The following is a 21,198-nucleotide window of genomic DNA, read 5'->3' as shown; positions in this document are numbered from 1 at the left end:
TTCAAGTTATCGCGCGGACAAGATTTCTATTGTTTTAGCCACTGTGAACTTGACCCTTGACCTTTTGGCCCCAAATGCAATAGGCTTCTTAGGATTACCAAAAACAATCCACAAACCAAATTTGAAATTCACATGTAAAGTATTTCTCAAGTTATCGCGCTGAAAAGATTTCTATTGTTTTAGCCACTGTAAACTTGCCCTTTGACCTTTTGGCCCATAGGCTTCTTAGGATTACCAAGAACAATCCACAAACCAAATTTGAAGTTCATGTGTTAAGTATTTCTCAAGTTATCGCGCTGACACGATTTATCCGGACACACGCACACACCCCCACAGTCTTTTTTTAACTATACGCCTGAGGTCAACTATTGTGTTTCCCTTTGTCCCTCTAATATAACACTTTCCCATAGACTAAGCACATAACCGTACGATCGAGAACCGGTTTTAACAATAGGCACCGTCGTCCGAGGGTCAAAGGCTCCTTTGTGCTCCTTTTGTCGTCTGTCCTCGAGCGTAATACAATACAAGAGCACACACACACACACTGCAACATTCTGGAATTTGTATTCTTGTGGAGACATTTCTTTGTTCTCGTGTAGTAAAGTTTTCGAGTTTGAAACTGAAGCTTCAAAATGCTCTTATTTTAACCAGAATTAATTTCCTGGGCTGTAATTTGGACTAAATATCCCTTTTCCAAAACTCTTCCATTTGCGACGGATCATCCTACCTTGGAAATTCCTAGTTTTTGAGTAAAATCCATATATCTATTTCGTGAAATTCTTGTGGAGACGTATTCATCTATAGAAATGTTCTTGTGGAGACGTATACAATCTTTTGTTCCCTATTGTGTGCATGTCTCCGTAAGGTAGTAAATTCTAGCACCCACCCACACACACACCCACCCACACACACACCCACGGAAGGACAAGGCGGAAACAGAATGCCCCTACGGCTTCGCCGCGGGGCATAAAAAAGGAAAGAACTAGAGTTTGGCGTTTGTTGAGTTACAAACGCAGAGTGGTCGGGCGGACAGCCTTTTTATTATACACTGCAGTTAAGGGAATATACATCATTTGCTTTTGCTGTAATTTTCAGATATGGATGGAATTGGGGGGTTGGAAATATATATCAAATATAGTTACACTGACTTTCTTGAGGTTTTGGGTTCGAAAATGCTATGAAAACCAAGAAAAACAATCATTTTCCTGTAGTCTGGTTCCCTGACTCCATTGAAGAAACAGAGCAGTTTACATACATTGGGGAATTGTAAGGTCAGGGAACTAGTCTAGCTGGCTCGTACCCGTTCATAGGTTTGTAATCGATTGCAAACAAGTGCGATGGTCAATTGGGGCCAGTATTTGAAAAAAAGCCAGTTTTTTCCAACGCTGGTCGGCCGATCAGCGTTGGAAATTGATACAAAAATACCACATTTCTTGAAAATGACAGTATACCAGGTGCCATGATTTTACAGGATGCTTTACACTGTCATTCACTAACAGTCCAGCAAGGTATTTCAAAATGATTTGGTAGTTTTATTTTTTGATGTTTGCAAATGTTGTATTTTCCCTTTAAGTTAGGAATATATGTTTATGTAGAAAAAAGGATCACGAAATAAAATCCCTTCAAGAACAATCAATGTTTCAAAAAGGTATCTTTAACGGTGTGATAAATTTCAGTAAACATTCTTTGTGAACAAAAAGTTATTTCTGGTTTGATGACGTCATCAGTCAAAAATGGTTAGTGAATACTGATAAAGTTCGGAGAGGATAATTTTTCATTGTAAAGTTAAGTAAGATTTGAGGCTTTGCATGGTGAAGATACTAAATAATGAAAGGTTTGCGGAAACACCATGTGCGAATGATTTCTCAACTAAGAGAATGGTTCTGAAAAGAACCAGAGGTATAAACTCGACGTTCCGGTCAGTATGCTCTGACCGTCTTCAGGAGAGTGCCTAAACTCTAAGAAAGTGAATACTTAAGTAGCAAAAGGTGAAATCAATGGAGTGTGAAGTTGCATCCTGTGAGGATGCCAAGTAGACAGGATCCCTGAGCAAGCTTAGTGCCCACTGAAGTGGAACAGTAGGGTTGCAGTGTCAGTGGAGGGAGGACCTAGGGTATAGGAGACCCATCAGTCTAAGGTAGTAGCTGAGGACCTAGGGTATAGGAGACCCATCAGTCTGGAGAAGTGGGAGCCAGATGTCGTTGAGATGAAACCCGATGTCTTGCGGAACTGTGTTGTGCTTGCGGATCTCGATGGCTTCCCGTATGCGTCTTGGATGCCAGAACTGGATCGGTGCGATGAGTTCGGCCGCATCCCAATCAACTTTGTGGTCGTTGATGTGGGAATGTTTGACAATGGCCGATTTGTCAAAATCCCCTCGCCGTCCATGTGCTCTGTGTTCCTTGAGCCTAGTGGGAAGGTTCCGACCGGTTTCGCCGATGTAGACTTTGCCGCATTCGCATGGAATGCGGTAGACTCCCGGCTTGGAAGAGGAGTCCTGCTTGTCCTTGTGAGTATGGAGGCTGCCTTGGAGCTTGTTGCCAGATGAGTGGTACACCTTGACGCCGGCTTGTCGGAGGATGCGTTGCAGATGATGAGAAGCTGGACCTATGTAAGGAAGAGTGACTGAGGGAGATACAGTGGGAGGACCTTGGGTATAGGGGACCCGTTGGTCAGGTTTGCTGATCTTGATGCGGTTGGGTTTGTAGCCGTTCCGTTGTAGTGACGTCTGGATGTGCTTGAGTTCACGCTTGAGGTTGTCTTGGTCGCAGACCTCGAAGGCTCTCTGTACTAGGGTGCGGTTGACCGATGACTTGATGCTGGGGTGATGGAACGACCGCTGGTGGAGATAGCGGTCGGTGTGGGTGGGTTTCCTGTAGACGCTGTGTCCCAGGGTGCCATCCGGATTCCTGGAGATCTTGACGTCCAGGAAAGGAATGGTGCCATGCTGTTCTTGTTCCATGGTGAAGCTGATGCTGGTGTGTTGCTTGTTGAGGTACTGGAGGAAGTCTTGGAGTGTGTCCGGGCCATGGGGCCACACTACGAAGGTGTCATCAACGTAGCGTAGCCACAGGCTCGGCCGAAGATCCGCTGTGAGTAGGGAGGAAGACTCGAACTCCTCCATGAAGATGTCGGCTAGGACCGGGGATAAAGGAGATCCCATGGAGGTCCCAGCCGTTTGCTCGTAGAACTTGCCTTGCCACTGAAAACAACTGGAAGAAATACATGTTAGTAACAGATCATGAATTTGGTCGGGGGACAGGTCTGTGCGTTCAGCGAGAGTGGTATCATGTTCAAGTCTTTCCTTAGCTAGTTTGCAGGCCTCGCCTGTGGGAACATTGGTGAAGAGTGAGACGACGTCAAAACTGACAAGCAAGTCAGTGGGTTGGACAGTGAGGTTTCTGGTGATGCTGACAAACTGGGAAGAGTTGGACACATGGTGTGGTGTCTGACCCACCAAGGGTCTGAGGATTTTGGCTAAGTGTTGGGCTGTGTGGTAAGTGGGGGAACCTCGAGAGGCAACTATGGGGCGCAGAGGGATCTCAGGTTTGTGAATCTTTGGTTGACCAAAGAACCTGGGACAGATCGAACTGGAGGGTCTGAGTCGTCTGTAGAGGGGGGTGGATAATGCATCTGCTCGATGCAAGAGGAGAAGTTGGCTGGCAACTCGCTTCTCGATGGCGGGGATGGGGTTCTTGGGGAGTGGGCGGTATGAACCAGAAGAAAGTATGTCTTTTACCTTGTTGCTGTAGTCCTCCCTGTCCATGACGACGGTGGCGTTGCCCTTGTCCGCTGTGAGGATGTGGATGGAGTTGTCTCGGCGAAGGTCACTGACAGCGAACCGCTCTGGTTTGGTCAGACAACTCCATCCACATCCTCACAGCGGACAAGGGCAACGCCACCGTCGTCATGGACAGGGAGGACTACAGCAACAAGGTAAAAGACATACTTTCTTCTGGTTCATACCGCCCACTCCCCAAGAACCCCATCCCCGCCATCGAGAAGCGAGTTGCCAGCCAACTTCTCCTCTTGCATCGAGCAGATGCATTATCCACCCCCCTCTACAGACGACTCAGACCCTCCAGTTCGATCTGTCCCAGGTTCTTTGGTCAACCAAAGATTCACAAACCTGAGATCCCTCTGCGCCCCATAGTTGCCTCTCGAGGTTCCCCCACTTACCACACAGCCCAACACTTAGCCAAAATCCTCAGACCCTTGGTGGGTCAGACACCACACCATGTGTCCAACTCTTCCCAGTTTGTCAGCATCACCAGAAACCTCACTGTCCAACCCACTGACTTGCTTGTCAGTTTTGACGTCGTCTCACTCTTCACCAATGTTCCCACAGGCGAGGCCTGCAAACTAGCTAAGGAAAGACTTGAACATGATACCACTCTCGCTGAACGCACAGACCTGTCCCCCGACCAAATTCATGATCTGTTACTAACATGTATTTCTTCCAGTTGTTTTCAGTGGCAAGGCAAGTTCTACGAGCAAACGGCTGGGACCTCCATGGGATCTCCTTTATCCCCGGTCCTAGCCGACATCTTCATGGAGGAGTTCGAGTCTTCCTCCCTACTCACAGCGGATCTTCGGCCGATCCTGTGGCTACGCTACGTTGATGACACCTTCGTAGTGTGGCCCCATGGCCCGGACACACTCCAAGACTTCCTCCAGTACCTCAACAAGCAACACACCAGCATCAGCTTCACCATGGAACAAGAACAGCATGGCACCATTCCTTTCCTGGACGTCAAGATCTCCAGGAATCCGGATGGCACCCTGGGACACAGCGTCTACAGGAAACCCACCCACACCGACCGCTATCTCCACCAGCGGTCGTTCCATCACCCCAGCATCAAGTCATCGGTCAACCGCACCCTAGTACAGAGAGCCTTCGAGGTCTGCGACCAAGACAACCTCAAGCGTGAACTCAAGCACATCCAGACGTCACTACAACGGAACGGCTACAAACCCAACCGCATCAAGATCAGCAAACCTGACCAACGGGTCCCCTATACCCAAGGTCCTCCCACTGTATCTCCCTCAGTCACTCTTCCTTACATAGGTCCAGCTTCTCATCATCTGCAACGCATCCTCCGACAAGCCGGCGTCAAGGTGTACCACTCATCTGGCAACAAGCTCCAAGGCAGCCTCCATACTCACAAGGACAAGCAGGACTCCTCTTCCAAGCCGGGAGTCTACCGCATTCCATGCGAATGCGGCAAAGTCTACATCGGCGAAACCGGTCGGAACCTTCCCACTAGGCTCAAGGAACACAGAGCACATGGACGGCGAGGGGATTTTGACAAATCGGCCATTGTCAAACATTCCCACATCAACGACCACAAAGTTGATTGGGATGCGGCCGAACTCATCGCACCGATCCAGTTCTGGCATCCAAGACGCATACGGGAAGCCATCGAGATCCGCAAGCACAACACAGTTCCGCAAGACATCGGGTTTCATCTCAACGACATCTGGCTCCCACTTCTCCAGACTGATGGGTCTCCTATACCCTAGGTCCTCAGCTACTACCTTAGACTGATGGGTCTCCTATACCCTAGGTCCTCCCTCCACTGACACTGCAACCCTACTGTTCCACTTCAGTGGGCACTAAGCTTGCTCAGGGATCCTGTCTACTTGGCATCCTCACAGGATGCAACTTCACACTCCATTGATTTCACCTTTTGCTACTTAAGTATTCACTTTCTAAGAGTTTAGGCACTCTCCTGAAGACGGTCAGAGCATACTGACCGGAACGTCGAGTTTATACCTCTGGTTCTTTTCAGAACCATTCTCTTAGTTGAGAAATCATTCGCACATGGTGTTTCCGCAAACCTTTCATTATTTAGTATCTTCACCATGCAAAGCCTCAAATCTTACTTAACTTTACAATGAAAAATTATCCTCTCCGAACTTTATCAGTATTCACTAACCATTTTTGACTGATGACGTCATCAAACCAGAAATAACTTTTTGTTCACAAAGAATGTTTACTGAAATTTATCACACCGTTAAAGATACCTTTTTGAAACATTGATTGTTCTTGAAGGGATTTTATTTCGTGATCCTTTTTTCTACATAAACATATATTCCTAACTTAAAGGGAAAATACAACATTTGCAAACATCAAAAAATAAAACTACCAAATCATTTTGAAATACCTTGCTGGACTGTTAGTGAATGACAGTGTAAAGCATCCTGTAAAATCATGGCACCTGGTATACTGTCATTTTCAAGAAATGTGGTATTTTTGTATCAATTTCCAACGCTGATCGGCCGACCAGCGTTGGAAAAAACTGGCTTTTTTTCAAATACTGGCCCCAATTGACCATCGCACTTGTTTGCAATCGATTACAAACCTATGAACGGGTACGAGCCAGCTAGACTAGTTCCCTGACCTTACAATTCCCCAATGTATGTAAACTGCTCTGTTTCTTCAATGGAGTCAGGGAACCAGACTACAGGAAAATGATTGTTTTTCTTGGTTTTCATAGCATTTTCGAACCCAAAACCTCAAGAAAGTCAGTGTAACTATATTTGATATATATTTCCAACCCCCCAATTCCATCCATATCTGAAAATTACAGCAAAAGCAAATGATGTATATTCCCTTAACTGCAGTGTATAATAAAAAGGCTGTCCGCCCGACCACTCTGCGTTTGTAACTCAACAAACGCCAAACTCTAGTTCTTTCCTTTTTTATGCCCCGCGGCGAAGCCGTAGGGGCATTCTGTTTCCGCCTTGTCCTTCCGTGGGTGTGTGTGTGGGTGGGTGTGTGTGTGGGTGGGTGCTAGAATTTACTACCTTACGGAGACATGCACACAATAGGGAACAAAAGATTGTATACGTCTCCACAAGAACATTTCTATAGATGAATACGTCTCCACAAGAATTTCACGAAATAGATATATGGATTTTACTCAAAAACTAGGAATTTCCAAGGTAGGATGATCCGTCGCAAATGGAAGAGTTTTGGAAAAGGGATATTTAGTCCAAATTACAGCCCAGGAAATTAATTCTGGTTAAAATAAGAGCATTTTGAAGCTTCAGTTTCAAACTCGAAAACTTTACTACACGAGAACAAAGAAATGTCTCCACAAGAATACAAATTCCAGAATGTTGCAGTGTGTGTGTGTGTGCTCTTGTATTGTATTACGCTCGAGGACAGACGACAAAAGGAGCACAAAGGAGCCTTTGACCCTCGGACGACGGTGCCTATTGTTAAAACCGGTTCTCGATCGTACGGTTATGTGCTTAGTCTATGGGAAAGTGTTATATTAGAGGGACAAAGGGAAACACAATAGTTGACCTCAGGCGTATAGTAAAAAAAAGACTGTGGGGGTGTGTGCGTGTGTCCGGATAAATCGTGTCAGCGCGATAACTTGAGAAATACTTAACATATGAACTTCAAATTTGGTTTGTGGATTGTTCTTGGTAATCCTAAGAAGCCTATGGGCCAAAAGGTCAAAGGGCAAGTTTACAGTGGCTAAAACAATAGAAATCTTTTCAGCGCGATAACTTGAGAAATACTTTACATGTGAATTTCAAATTTGGTTTGTGGATTGTTTTTGGTAATCCTAAGAAGCCTATTGCATTTGGGGCCAAAAGGTCAAGGGTCAAGTTCACAGTGGCTAAAACAATAGAAATCTTGTCCGCGCGATAACTTGAAAAATATACTGAACATATGAACTTCAAATTTAATTTGTAGATTGTCCTTGGCAATCCTAAGATGCCTTTTGCATTTGGGGCCAAAAGGTCAAGGGTCAAGGTCACAGTGGCTAAAACAAAAGAAATTTTGTCAGCGTGATAACTTGAGATATACTTTACATATGAACTTCAAATTTGGTTTGTGGATTGTTCTTGGTAATCCTAAGAAGCCTATTGCATTTGGGGCCAAAAGGTCAAAGGTCAAGTTTACAGTTGCTAAAACAATAGAAATCTTGTCAGCGCGATAACTTGAGAAATACTTTACATATGAACTTCAAATTTGGTTTGTGGATTGTTCTTGGTAATCCTAAGAAGCCTATTGCATTTGGGGCCAAAAGGTCAAAGGTCAAGTTTACAGTGGCTAAAACAATAGAAATCTTGTCAGCGCGATAACTTGAAAAATACTTTACATATGAATTTCAAATTTGGTTTGTGGATTGTTCTTGGTAATCCTAAGAAGCCTATTGCATTTGGGGCCAAAAGGTCAAGGGTCAAGTTCACAGTGGCTAAAACAATAGAAATCTTGTCCGCGCGATAACTTGAAAAATATACTGAACATATGAACTTCAAATTTAATTTGTAGATTGTCCTTGGCAATCCTAAGAAGCCTTTTGCATTTGGGGCCAAAAGGTCAAGGGTCAAGGTCACAGTGGCTAAAACAAAAGAAATTTTGTCAGCGTGATAACTTGAGATATACTTTACATATGAACTTCAAATTTGGTTTGTGGATTGTTCTTGGTAATCCTAAGAAGCCTATTGCATTTGGGGCCAAAAGGTCAAAGGTCAAGTTTACAGTGGCTAAAACAATAGAAATCTTGTCAGCGCGATAACTTGAGAAATACTTTACATGTGAATATCAAATTTGGTTTGTGGATTGTTCTTGGTAATCCTAAGAAGCCTATTGCATTTGGGGCCAAAAGGTCAAGGGTCAAGGTCACAGTGGCTAAAACAAAAGAAATTTTGTCAGCACGATAACTTGAGAAATACTTTACATGTGAACTTCAAATTTGGTTTGTGGATTGTTCTTGGTAATCCAAATAGGCCTTTCACATTGGGGGTCGAAAGGTCAAGGGTCAAGGGCACAGTGGCTAAAACAATATAAATCTTGTATTTATCCTGAGATCATAGGGATTAGGGATTAATTCATATAAAACCTACAGAAGACACTAATGCTGTCAATGAACGTTCCATGTGACCAAGGTACATGTAAGTAATTGATGTTAAAAGAGTGGTGTTAATTATGTCATGGGAACAGTCACGGTTGTGGGGCATTTGTGTTTGTAAACACATGACTTGTTTTTCTGTATATACAGCACGCTGTCGCGGGTTTTCTCCTAAACGGTTTATGATATGAACTTGTAACTTTCAATATAAATCGACCCTCATCATAAGTGGTGCATATTACTCTGACATCATTATGACGTCATCGTGTGTCAAATTACAAGCAATTTTCATTAAAAAATGACGATCTTCTTACACCAATAACGCTTGAACAAAATGATCAATTATGCCATAACCTTGTAATCAGATAGACCATAAATTGATAGACATTTTGTGTCCTGTACGTGAACTCGCTTGACCTTTACTTCCGGTTAGGTTAGGTGAATTCAAAATGAAGACATTAATTAGCCTGAAATCGAAACAAAGCACAAGTTCTTCCAAACGGTTTACGGTATGATCATAAAACCTTGTGTGAACTTGTACCATGTTACAAAGATGTTATAAATGTTGTCACGTCATCATGACGTTATCAGATATCAAATTACATGTACAAGCGATTTGATGGCACAGTTTGACAAAGTGACCTATATCTCTTGAACTAAATACAATATCATGTTCATTTTTTCGTGAGGTTGTAGACGGTGCCTTGAGCAACATTTCTTAGTCCTGGTTATAAAACCACTTGACCTTCACTTCTGGTGTTACTGGAAGTGCAATAGAAATTGAATTTAACTCGAAAACAGAAGCATTTTACTACAGACAAATACATTATGGAAGTGTTAAGTGAGGAATGCCAATCGCAAAAATATAATTTTGTTGTCATCCCATGAAAGGGCGCCCTCTAGCAGCACATCAAAACAGTTTAATCTTTCAAAATGATATAACCCTAAATCCAATTTTTATGAAATTGCCCCGATTTATCCCGTGAATATCACAAATGAATATGCAAGGTTTCATAATCATGACGTCATCGACCGGAAGTTACTAGAAGAATTCAACAATGATTATTATGCTCCGCGGCGAAGCCGAAGGGACATACTGTTTCCGCCTCGTCCTTCCGTGGGTGGGTGTTTGTGTGTGTTAGTTGGTGGGTGGGGGTGTGGGTGGCTGGGTGTGTGTGTCCGGACAAATCTTGTCAGCGCGATAACTTGAGAAATTCTTAACATATGAACTTCAAATTTGGTTTGTGGATTGTTCTTGGTAATCCTAAGAAGCCTTTTGCATTTGGGGCCAAAAGGCCAAAGGTCAAGTTCACAGTCGCTAAAACAATAGAAATCTTGTCAGCGCGATAACTTGAGAAATACTTAACACATGAACTTCAAATTTGGTTTGTGGATTGTTCTTGGTAATCCTAAGAAGCCTTTCGCATTTGGGGCCAAAAGGCCAAAGGTCAAGTTCACAGTGGCTAAAACAATAGAAATCTTGTCAGCGCGATAACTTGAGAAATACTTTACACGTGAATTTCAAATTTGGTTTGTGGATTGTTTTTGGCAATCCTAAGAAGCCTATTGCATTTGGGGCCAAAAGGCCAAAGGTCAAGTTCACAGTGGCTAAAACAATAGAAATCTTGTCAGCGCGATAACTTGAGAAATACTTTACATGTGAACTTCAAATTTGGTTTGTGGATTGTTCTTGGCAATCCTAAGAAGCCTATTGCATTTGGGGCCCAAAGGTCAAGGGTCAAGTTCACAGTGGCTAAAACAATAGAAATCTTGTATTTATTCTGAGATTATAGGGATTAGGGATAAATTCATATAAAACCTACAGAAGACACTAATGCTGTCAATGAATGTTCTATGTGACCAAGGTACATGTAAGTTGATGCTAAAAGAGTGGTGTTATGTCATGGGAACAGTCACGGTTGCGGGGCATTTGTGTTTGTAAACACACCTGACTTGTTTTATTTTTAATTTAAATCCATCATACGATCCCTGTCTCTTGACTTTGTTTTTTGCCCAACAAAATGACATCTGTTACTCTTAATATTGACCTTATGCTTCCAAATACTGTGACGTCATCAAACCGGAAGTTGGGTGTTGTTATTGCATACACTTAAAGGGAAGATACAACATTTGCAAACATCAAAAAACGAAATTATCAAATTATCACAAAATATCTTACTGGATTGTTAGGGAAGGACAGTCTCAAGCATCCTGTAAAGTTGTGGCTTCTGTTATGCTGGAATTTTCAAGAAAAACTGTATTTTTCCAACGTTGGTCAGCCGACCAGCGTTGTAAAATGAATAATCAGTTGATGTGTGTGGCAAGTTTGCTAAAATCACTTTATAATTGATGTACATAATCAGTTTCATGCTAAGAACAACCTGAGGGGGAGAAAGAATGATGGCGTCAACAGACCGAAAGTTAAAATGTGACGTCACATTAAAGGTCCATACATTAATTATGGGTCATTCCATGCCAACTCAACAAATGGTGCACACCATCACCTCTTGGATTTTTTTCTTTTTTGGTGTACTGAAAGATACTTAGGAGAAATGCAAATTCTGAAAATTTGGGGTCTCTACGACTTTTCGTTCTTGCGCAACAGCATTTTGAAATTTGAGGTGGGCGGGGCCAAAAGTGCGTCGCGTCATGAAATTCAATGTTTAAAGGGCCATATATTTAAAACTATACCACCCAGACATTTGAAACTTGGTAATCTGGGCTATTTTTTGCTGTAGATTTCAAATATTTAAACAGAAAGAAAGTAGCTTGTTTCATTTTTAAGTTAGAGGGGCCCCAAAATGGCTCTGTTTATGTTATGCAAGCTGAAAAACTGCATAAAACACATCAACATTGAGGTAGTTTAAATTAAACGTGACACATAAACCATAAAAATATAAAGATTTACACATATAAAGATTCACACATATATATAATATGATGTATTGGCATAATAAAAGTAAAAAATAATACTTGCATCTTGTAAGGCACCACCGATAGAAGTTCAGTTGTATATTTTTGGAAAAGTTTAATTGCAAGAAAGTGCATTGCGTAACAAAATACTTGAATGTATCAGAATAAAAGGCACCTTAGAAAGACACTTTACCCAATGGCACATCTTAAAATATCAAAATGAGCAAATGTATTGGCAAGTTCATGTAGATTGACAAACATCAAATACTGCAACACCCTAAACTTAAAAAAAAAAAAAAAAAAAAACATTTAGCCTGAGCAGTGAATAACTGAATATGGTTTCTTTGGCAATACAGAGAACCAATAATACCTTAATTACAGCACATTTAACATATCACTGACTATGACTACCACAAAAACACAATTTTACAACAATTAAATTTCCTTTGATGAAAAGATCATTAACGAGCTATAATGCACTGTTTCAATCCTTTAAACCATCAAATATCATATTTCAAAAATACCAAAGATGGTTTACTTGCTAGTTTTGAAATCATAAGCTGCCTGTGAACAATATTGCAACTACAAACATGTTTTTAAAAATAGTTTTTCTTAAACCTCGGTTTCCTTGGCAAACAGTTATGGCATTGATATACATGTGTTGTGGCAAACATTAACATAAATATGTTTCTTCACAATAGAATGGCATTATTCTTCTCAGTAGACTTTGTACCATATTTCCCCACCCTCATATTGAGATATATTATTATGGAAGAAACATAACCCTAACATAAAAATACATAAAACGTTTAGCCTGAGCAACCAATACGGTTTCTTTGGCAATACATGTACAGAGAACACAATATTACGTTATTTACAGTTGTTCTTACTTTAATACAGCACAATTAACTTATCACTGACTATGACTACCACATAAACACCATTTTACAAACATGCTTTCCATTGCTGAAGAGATAATTTACCAGCCTAATGGACTTTTCCCCAAACTTTCAACCATCACATTTCATATCTCAAAAATATACCCGAGATAGTTTATTGGGATTCATAAGCTGCATGTGAAAAATGTTGCAACTACAAATAAACATACCAATATTTCTTCACAAACCAAACTTTACTTGGCAAACAGTTATGGCATAGATATACATGGGTTGTGGCAAACATTAACATAAATATGTTTCTTCAAAGTAAAATGGCATTATTCTTCTCAGCAGAATTTCCCCTCCCTCATATTGAAATATAAATAACAGAATAAACCTATTTTCAGCAGTAACATTATTTCAGCATGCACAGGAAGAATATATATATGCACACTAAGCACTTTATTGCACCCATCCAATATATAGGTTCTGACCATAATAAGCACGTTCTACACCTCATTTTCTGACAAACTGTCGTCTGATAAAGAAGCCTCAGAAACAATTTGTGCTTCTTGCCCGACTTGTAAGGGTGTGTCCATTTCAACTTCATCCTCAGCATTTTCATAATCACTACTGTTAAAGGCCAACTCAGTATCCGACGGACAGAAAGATGATGTTTGTGATTCATCATCAGAAAAAGTTTCTGCATCTACTGGTTCTGTCAAATCTATTCCAGCTTGAGCAGGCAAATTCTCACAATCTCTACAGGTGCATCCTGGTCCACATGCTTCGTTTATTTTTCTGCATTTACACTGCCTGTTTAAACACTTACTCTTCGCACATGAGCAACCTCTGGTCAAGTGTATTACATTTTTACGAATCTGTTCCATGTTTGTCAGTGAATCCCACACTATTTTCACTTCACCAGAATCGCTAATACATTCCCAACCATACAGATTTAAGTCAGGATATTGAAACAGTGGCTTGAGCGCTTGGCCCCAAACATTGCTTACCCAGCATGATCTAAGCCAGTGAAAAGATAATGCAGAGTCTGAAGGAAGCAGAGAGTCTTCATAAACACCTTGCCAAGAAGCTTTACGAATAATAGAAAGAAACTTTGAATGATGATCAAGTACCGTAGAAGCATTGATACTGTTAAACAGTTCAATAGGCGTGCTGGCATGCTGGTGCAGAGATGCACGATTAGCTTGAAAGTAAACACACCCAACTAATCGGAAAAATGATAATAGACCGAGCTCATGGTTAACATCTAGTTCCGTATAAGACAACTGGCCATCTGTTTCAGGAACAAAACATCCTGAAATAAATTCAGCAAACTGAAGAAACACCTTCAGGAATGTGCTTTTGCCAAGTCTTGCAAAGTATGATACAAAATCACAACCAGTACAAATATAAAACACTTGGATAATCTTGTTAACATCACAACCACGCTTCACTAAGGGGGCTAAATCTGAATCATTACTAAGGGCCGACCTTAACGTGTTGAGCTTCAGGTACTTTTCCACTGTTCCGGATGCTTTATACTGAATTACAACTGTTTTTTCACCAAAACATAGCGGTAAACCAATCATACCTATGTCACGATCAATGGAGTAAATGTGCACAGATAAGCATGATGTATCTTCAACATGTAGCCATATCTGTGTGTCTGTTTCCTCATGATTATGAACAATGCTATGGGGAAATACACCAGCCAATGAAACACACATTCCAGTCCATTCAGACCTTTCCAGTGCAAGGCTTGGAAATCCTCCTGAAGTTACAAACATTTGATCAGAGGACTGCAAAGAAGACGGCACAATCTCTACCAGTTTCTGTGACAAATACTGACAAAGTTTACGTTTATTCTGACGAACTTTCAGAAATTTAGACCAGTTCAGTGGTAGAGGTGTTTGGTCTTCAATGTTCTCAAAAACTTCCACTTCGTCATCTTGTCCAGCATCACGTCTCTCCCGTTCAAAACCTTTAGGCGAAATTCCCTGTGAACACACCTGATCGAACAAGATACGCACCTCCTTGTATTTTCTCTTGAAAAATGGTGTCACCCACCTTGATACAATCAGAAAAGCGTATTCTTTGAAAAATCTAAAACCTGAAAGAGGATTAGTGTAAATTATGTTCATCCCCTCTGCAATCAGACAGGTTCCCGGAGGAAAAGCATGAGCATCTGTAATTGGTGAATATGATTCAGCATACCTCTTGCCAAACAAGTCATACGTTATATATTTTGCGCCTTTGTTCGGCAACCCAGAGGGTGTACAAATTGCGCGTGGAGTTTCTATGAACTGAAATAATTGATGGACTGGCTGGTTGTGCTTTTCTGAATACGCTATTGTCCTCTTGTAACAAAGAGTAATCAATTTTTTTTCCTTTTCAAGGTAACTGATTTTCCTCTTTGTAATTTTCTCCTTGGCAAATGTTGAAAGTCGATGCCTTCTTACAACAGGTTTTGCAACACTGGACTCATGCAAAACGTTAAAACGCACATATGTATCATATGAAGAATTTCCAATTTCTCTGTAGGTCAAAAGTGCTTTTTGCTGTGCTTTCGTGGCGGGTGTATGATCAAAAGCATGAGAAAGATTCTGTAGTTGATCGCCCTGAAACATTGTACTTTCAGAAACCTTGGCAAAGTAACTCTTCACATTTTGAAGTTCACACTTAATGACTGATGAGGCAAAGTCTCTTTGAAGAACACCACACAATGAAGAAAAAGACAGTTGATTCTGGAAATTGTCTATAAGAAGAGCCTGGAACTCTAATGTACCAGCAATTTTCTCCATGTTTGTCGGCAGGCTTCGAGACAAAGCTGTTTTGCAATCTTTGTTGATCAGCATTTCATGAGCCTCATCTAGTCCAACCGAGGAAAAGTTGACCCCCTTAATACTCGAGACAAATGCACCATTTTTGAAGTGATCCAAGATGTAGCTTGGTAGACCATGCATTTGACAAAGATGGATAGGAATCATTTTGGAATAATTCTGCCTGTCGAATGCATGGAACAACGGGCCCATCCTTTTCAAGGCAACAAGTCGCATATCCCAGTTAGCAGTTCGCATGGCTGTCCACAACTGTATATAGCAAAAGCAATCCACCTTCAGAAAATTATTCCAGAACTTGAAAGTTTCAAATTTTGTTGACATCTCGGTACAATACTCGGTGAACTCCTCAAGAAAATTCGGCAAAAATTCATGAAGGTTGCTATGTACCTTTGAAATGAATTCCTCCATTCCCAAGTAATTACAAAAATCCCCTTGAATATGCACTTGCTCTACAGTGCTTATGAGGGTATCATGGAGTGATGAATTGCTAATTGAACAGGATGTGCTGTCTTTGTCAACTCTGAAATCTAAAAAAGATTTCAATTGATGAATGTAAATGGCCTCATAAACTTGCAATATAAATCGATGAGTTCTCTTAAAATTACTGCAAGTTTTCAAGTTGTTGAGTGTTTTGCTTTTGTGGGTTGTTTTGGCAATATCTTTTAACCCAGCATCCCAAAATATTTTCATTAAAACTTCTTGGAAATTTTTCAAGATATGCCAATCACCTAAATAAGGCACAACCCAGTCTAGCATTTCACCATATTCTTTTTTCACATCCAGCAAAATCTTCACTGTTGCACCATCTCCTGCAAGAACAAGATGGTTAACTGATTTTGAGATTTTGAAGAGGTCATATAGAAGGCCAACAACAGATTTTACAGTTCCAGCGCAATCCGCCTTTTCGTTCAGCACATAAATGTAAGAAAATTTGGACTTCTCACATCGGGGACTTGAGTGTAACATCAGGTTACATTTCAGACCTGGAACTGTATGCTCAGTTTTGGCTGTAACAGAAACATATCTCTCTGCAACATGCATAAATACATCATAATGAAGTTGCTTTTCCTGAAGCTTTTCCTCATCTGAAGGGAAAAAGTTTTCAAGTGACAAGTTTTGACGAATGAATGTTTTGAAAAGTGGAATTGAAAAATGAGATTTTTCTGGCACAGGTAAAGCTGAACTCCCAACTTGTCTCCTTTTAGAAGGTTTGTGACTTGCTTCTGCTTTCTCTTTTTTAGTGTCACAAGATGTACTACCTTTTGCAGATGTAACCAATGTTTCTGCAATACTTTCGTGATGCTGCAGGTGTTCTGGACATGACTTAACTGATCTGGTTCCAGACATACCACCTGACACAAGGTTAATGAAGTTTGGTTTGTGCAGAACAGGAACGGCTGCTTGCCATTTTTAAAAAACTGTGTCAAGCACATTCACAGAAGGCGTATCATGATGAATGTTGTGCATGTCAAGTAGAACTTCAATACTGGGTCTGCAGTTTGCACAGTAGAGCAAATCAAAATGGGCAGTCAAGGAATTAGAACCAGGGCGATATAGTAAACATATGTGATAATGTGACATCTGCTCATTAGGATACCTTGCTACCAATTTCATTCCCTGGACAGTTCTTTGATAGACATGAACATCAGTCTGCAGGATACATGCAAGGGCACACATTTCCAAATGACCAGCATATGTACTGGGATTTTTGTTGTCCCTAATTCTCTCTGCAAATGATGAATAAAATTCATTACTCGAGGACTCCAAAAGAACATGCTGAATTCCTTCAGGCAGTCCTTCCAAGGAATTTATGTGTTGTTCTAAAAACATACACACACTGCGTCTAATTTGATCCGCCAACTGTTGCTCTTCCTGAAAACAAACACTGTCAATTGGTATACCAACTTCATTCCTGCCACAAAATAAGATGTCGGATCTGCTAAATGATGCAATGCACCTATAAAGACAGCGTCCATCCCCAAAAATGGGAACAATTTGAAAATCTGGAATTGATGATGTTGGTGATTTTTCAATTAACTCCCCAAGAGGACTTAATTTTTCTGTGACTGGTTTTGGTTGTTGTGCCATGACAGAGGTTCCATGCCAGCTCCTTCCAGAACCGGTTGAAGTAATTGCAGCATGACTGGCAAGTACATCAATATTATCAATGCTTACTACTGTAAAAGAGGTGGGTTCAATGGTAGACAGAAGTCCTGCCTCCTGGCGAAGCTGTTTAATATTCTCTAAGAATCTATCAAGAGTATCTTCAGATGTGCACAATCCTGAGTGATTCAGTAACCTGATAAGTTTGGATGAATGAGACAATCTCTTGACACAGTTAGCAATGATGATGTGGAATGGGTAATTGTTTGATTCGCTTAAAACAAACTGCATTGACATCACCAGGACAATCCTTCTGTTTCTACGCTGCAGTCCATGTGATTTGGAATATGAAGGGAACATGACCTTTTTGCTATCCCAAACTAATTCATTACTGTGAATGAACTTCAGCTCATCAACATTTGCAGTTAGTACAGATACACAATTCCACACCAGCGGATCAATCATTTCAAGAAGGGAATTAAAATCAAATGCAGCAATTTGGGTAGGAAACTGCGTGAAATGTTCCATTATTTCTCTTGACTGCTGTTTCAGCTTTTCATTAATCTGGGGAAGGACATACTGCGCCATTGAGACAATATCACCCGGAGAGGTAAAAAACTGTTTATCGCTCTGATCCATGGGAGCTTCCTTTTCAGTTTTACGTCGTTGATGCCGCAACTTTGAATAAGACATATGAAGTGCAACTCTTATATCCAGATTAGAGTAAATTAATAAAATGCTTTGCTTGCGGGCAATCATCTTGTGTACTTCTAGTAAATTACTGAACCTGTTAAGAATTCCAGAAAGTAACCATCTGCTATTGCAAGCTTTTTTACATGAATCATAACATGTACCAGGAGATGAGGAATCCTTTTTGCACTGAAGTTCAAGATTAATAAGAAACTGGTCATAAAGATCCGCAAGGAGGAAAGCTTCAGAACTGCAGCCCCTACAAATATCCTTACATGTATTACTTAGTGCATAAGCAGTATGATTCAATTCTTCGTCGACTTCAGTGAAGTCTAAACCTTGTCGCACATCATCTAAAGTTATGTCAGGTGCTGTGTCCCTTTTTGCCACACAGTAGCAATTGTAGCACAAACAACTCGTCACAGTTATAGCTCTTTCCTCCTTGTTTACTTTAAGTTGGAAATAAGCATTATCTATATCTAACTTTGTACATAGATACCGTCTGGACCTAGATGAAAAAAAGATGCCACAAACCCCACACTTTGCATTTGAGTGAAAATTATATAACTGTGATTTGTGTGCACCGCATAATGGGATTAAATTGGGAATTTCAGAAGCATGTGTTACATGTAACAGCACTTGAAAACAAGACTGAATCTGTTCTAATGAAAATGAAGAGTCTACTGTAGACATCGAATAGCACATGTTAAAACTGTTTAAATAACATATTGGTCTTTTTTTGACACGTGTTTTTTCAGGTGTATACACTGGATTTTTTGATTTCCTAGAATATTTGTGATGACAAGCATTACATATACGATCATGTAATGACAGATGTGGCAATACTTGAAGTACAAACTGCTTAAGTGTGTCATTTTTTAATGTTGACAAGTGAGTCCATCTTGTGCTTATTTTCCCACAAATTTGGCAAGGACCACATTGTTCTTTCTTGCATGGGGGTCTGCTCCGTTTGGCTTTTCCCCCGTTACTTTTTTTTACCCCTGCAATTTTTCGTTTACATTTACCATATTGGAAGACTCCGCAGTACTACATGTTTGATCAGCCGGCAGTTGACAGAAGCCCAGTCGAGATGCACATGTGGTCTGAAATATCTGACACCCAAGCTGTGTGTGAAAACAAATACGAAAGGAAAAAACTCATAGCATGGTATATTTTTGCCAGTTATTGCCACAAGGTAACGACAGTTCTTTTCACAAAACAAACTGTATCGCAATATAAAAGAATGATACACATAACTGTCATTGGTTTGTTAAGATAATTAGCACAGATTTCAAATTGGTTCTTTCTGTTTTTTTTGGAAAATACTTAATCGGCAACATAAAGTGCTAATTTGGTTTGACTTGCAAATTTAATGTAAAACTGATTATCAACAACAATCACAAGCACACTTTGTCACTGCAATGATTTTTAAATTTCTTCCAACTCACATTAAAACCTACCCATGCTCATCTCAGATATTATTGACTGCACTCTAAAGGAACTTTTTTTGGAGATAATTTATGGAAGAGTACTGAACACTTAAACAAAAACTATGGTATTGTATTCAAACCTTGCGTTTTCGCCGTCGCCTCCGTTTCCGTATCCTCCTCGCAGTTACCCCTCTACGTTGAGCTCTCTTCCGGGCTGCAATGTAGGGAGACGCTGGCTTTGGGAAGGCCACGTGACTCTCCACCTCCTTGGACCGGTGAGCTGATGGGACCCTGATGTATGAAATTTTGCCCACAGAAGGCTTTGGCTTGATGACGGATGCATGGAATGGAACTAGTCCACGAAGCTTGAAATCTTCACCTTGGATGTGAACATCAATACGTTTCAGCTTCTTTTTTACTGCTGCAGCGGACGGCATCTTCATTCTTCTTGGCTCCGGTGGATTTGGGGGATGAGGAGGTGGAGGTAGTGGAGGAGGTAGAGGAGGTGGATCTTCTGACTTTGTTTTCTTGACTCGTCTCGGCGACTGTACAAGCTTCTTCAGTTCCGGAGGAACAAACAATGCAGAGGAAGGGGTAGAAACGGGCCCGGCCTTCCGTGACGTACACGAAGATAGTAGATTCCTGGACAATCTCTCAAGATGGGCTTGAAAAATTTCACCAAAAAGAGAGTTGCCATCCCAATTGAGGTGCAGGCCATCTCTAGCAAAGTGCCAGTCCCGTAGCTCTTCACCAATGTCAAAGAATTGACAGTGCAGCTCGGCACAGACATTACCAAACTTGATGTTGTGGTAAATACGGGAAACATCAAGACCGTCATTGTCCTTGCGGGGAAGTATTGCACTGACTGCCAACTTCGATGTTGGAAAAACGTCATGCAATGCAGCAATCAGGTCACGAAACTGTCGAATGTTGCTGTGCAAAAATCCCAAAGGGAGGTCATTGGTCCCAACATGGACAGCAACAATATCGGGAGCAGCTTCGAAGTTGTCTCGGTGCTGTTGTAAAAACTTACTCAGACTGGATATTGTTGCTCCGCGACGAGTGATCACTTCGACCTCAACCAATGGAGACGAGACATTCTCGGCTAAAAATTTGCTCAACGAATCTCCAATAATAAGTGCCTTTACTGCACGAGTGGGCTTAAAACTTGGTGTTGGTGGCCGTGGTGGAATAGGCCATGGTGGTGGACGGCCTGACCTACATTCATGAAACAATAACAGAAAAAAAGGAAGGTACATGTAAGTGCATTGGCCTAACCTTTAAATAAATCATGTACACAAAAATTTGTCATGTCTGCCTGTTTCATAAATACATGAAGGCCTAGGCCTACGTGGTGTATATATTTATAGTAATTATTAGTAGGCATACCCTAGTAGTAGGCCTAATACTTAGTATAACCATAACTGTCTTTCAAATTTTGCATGCATGATCATGTACTTGTGCA

The 21,198-nt window shown here is 41.0% G+C and overlaps 1 protein-coding gene and 2 pseudogenes across 1 annotated transcript; 1 reads left to right on the top strand and 2 right to left on the bottom strand.

Moving 5' to 3' along the window:
- Positions 1-2,476: 2,476 nt before the first annotated feature.
- LOC119720845 lies at positions 2,477-3,854 on the bottom strand (annotated as a pseudogene).
- Positions 3,855-3,863: 9 nt separating this feature from the next.
- Positions 3,864-5,199, top strand: LOC119720846 (annotated as a pseudogene).
- A 13,936-nt stretch (positions 5,200-19,135) lies between these two features.
- Positions 19,136-20,212, bottom strand: LOC119721113. The gene is made up of 2 exons (XM_038191008.1): positions 19,874-20,212; positions 19,136-19,427 (listed from the first exon to the last, which is right to left on the bottom strand). Exons 1-2 carry the CDS (start codon positions 20,174-20,176, stop codon positions 19,299-19,301), a joined length of 432 nt encoding a protein of 143 aa, XP_038046936.1. The 5' UTR covers positions 20,177-20,212; the 3' UTR covers positions 19,136-19,298.
- Between the last annotated feature and the right edge of the window lie 986 nt (positions 20,213-21,198).

Source organism: Patiria miniata, unplaced genomic scaffold, assembly GCF_015706575.1.
Source record: "Patiria miniata isolate m_02_andy unplaced genomic scaffold, ASM1570657v1 HiC_scaffold_9, whole genome shotgun sequence".
In the NCBI taxonomy this organism is placed as follows: Eukaryota; Metazoa; Echinodermata; class Asteroidea; order Valvatida; family Asterinidae; genus Patiria; species Patiria miniata.
The sequence above is the reverse complement of the archived record's forward strand: the minus strand, read 5'-3'. Positions and strand labels throughout refer to the sequence as shown.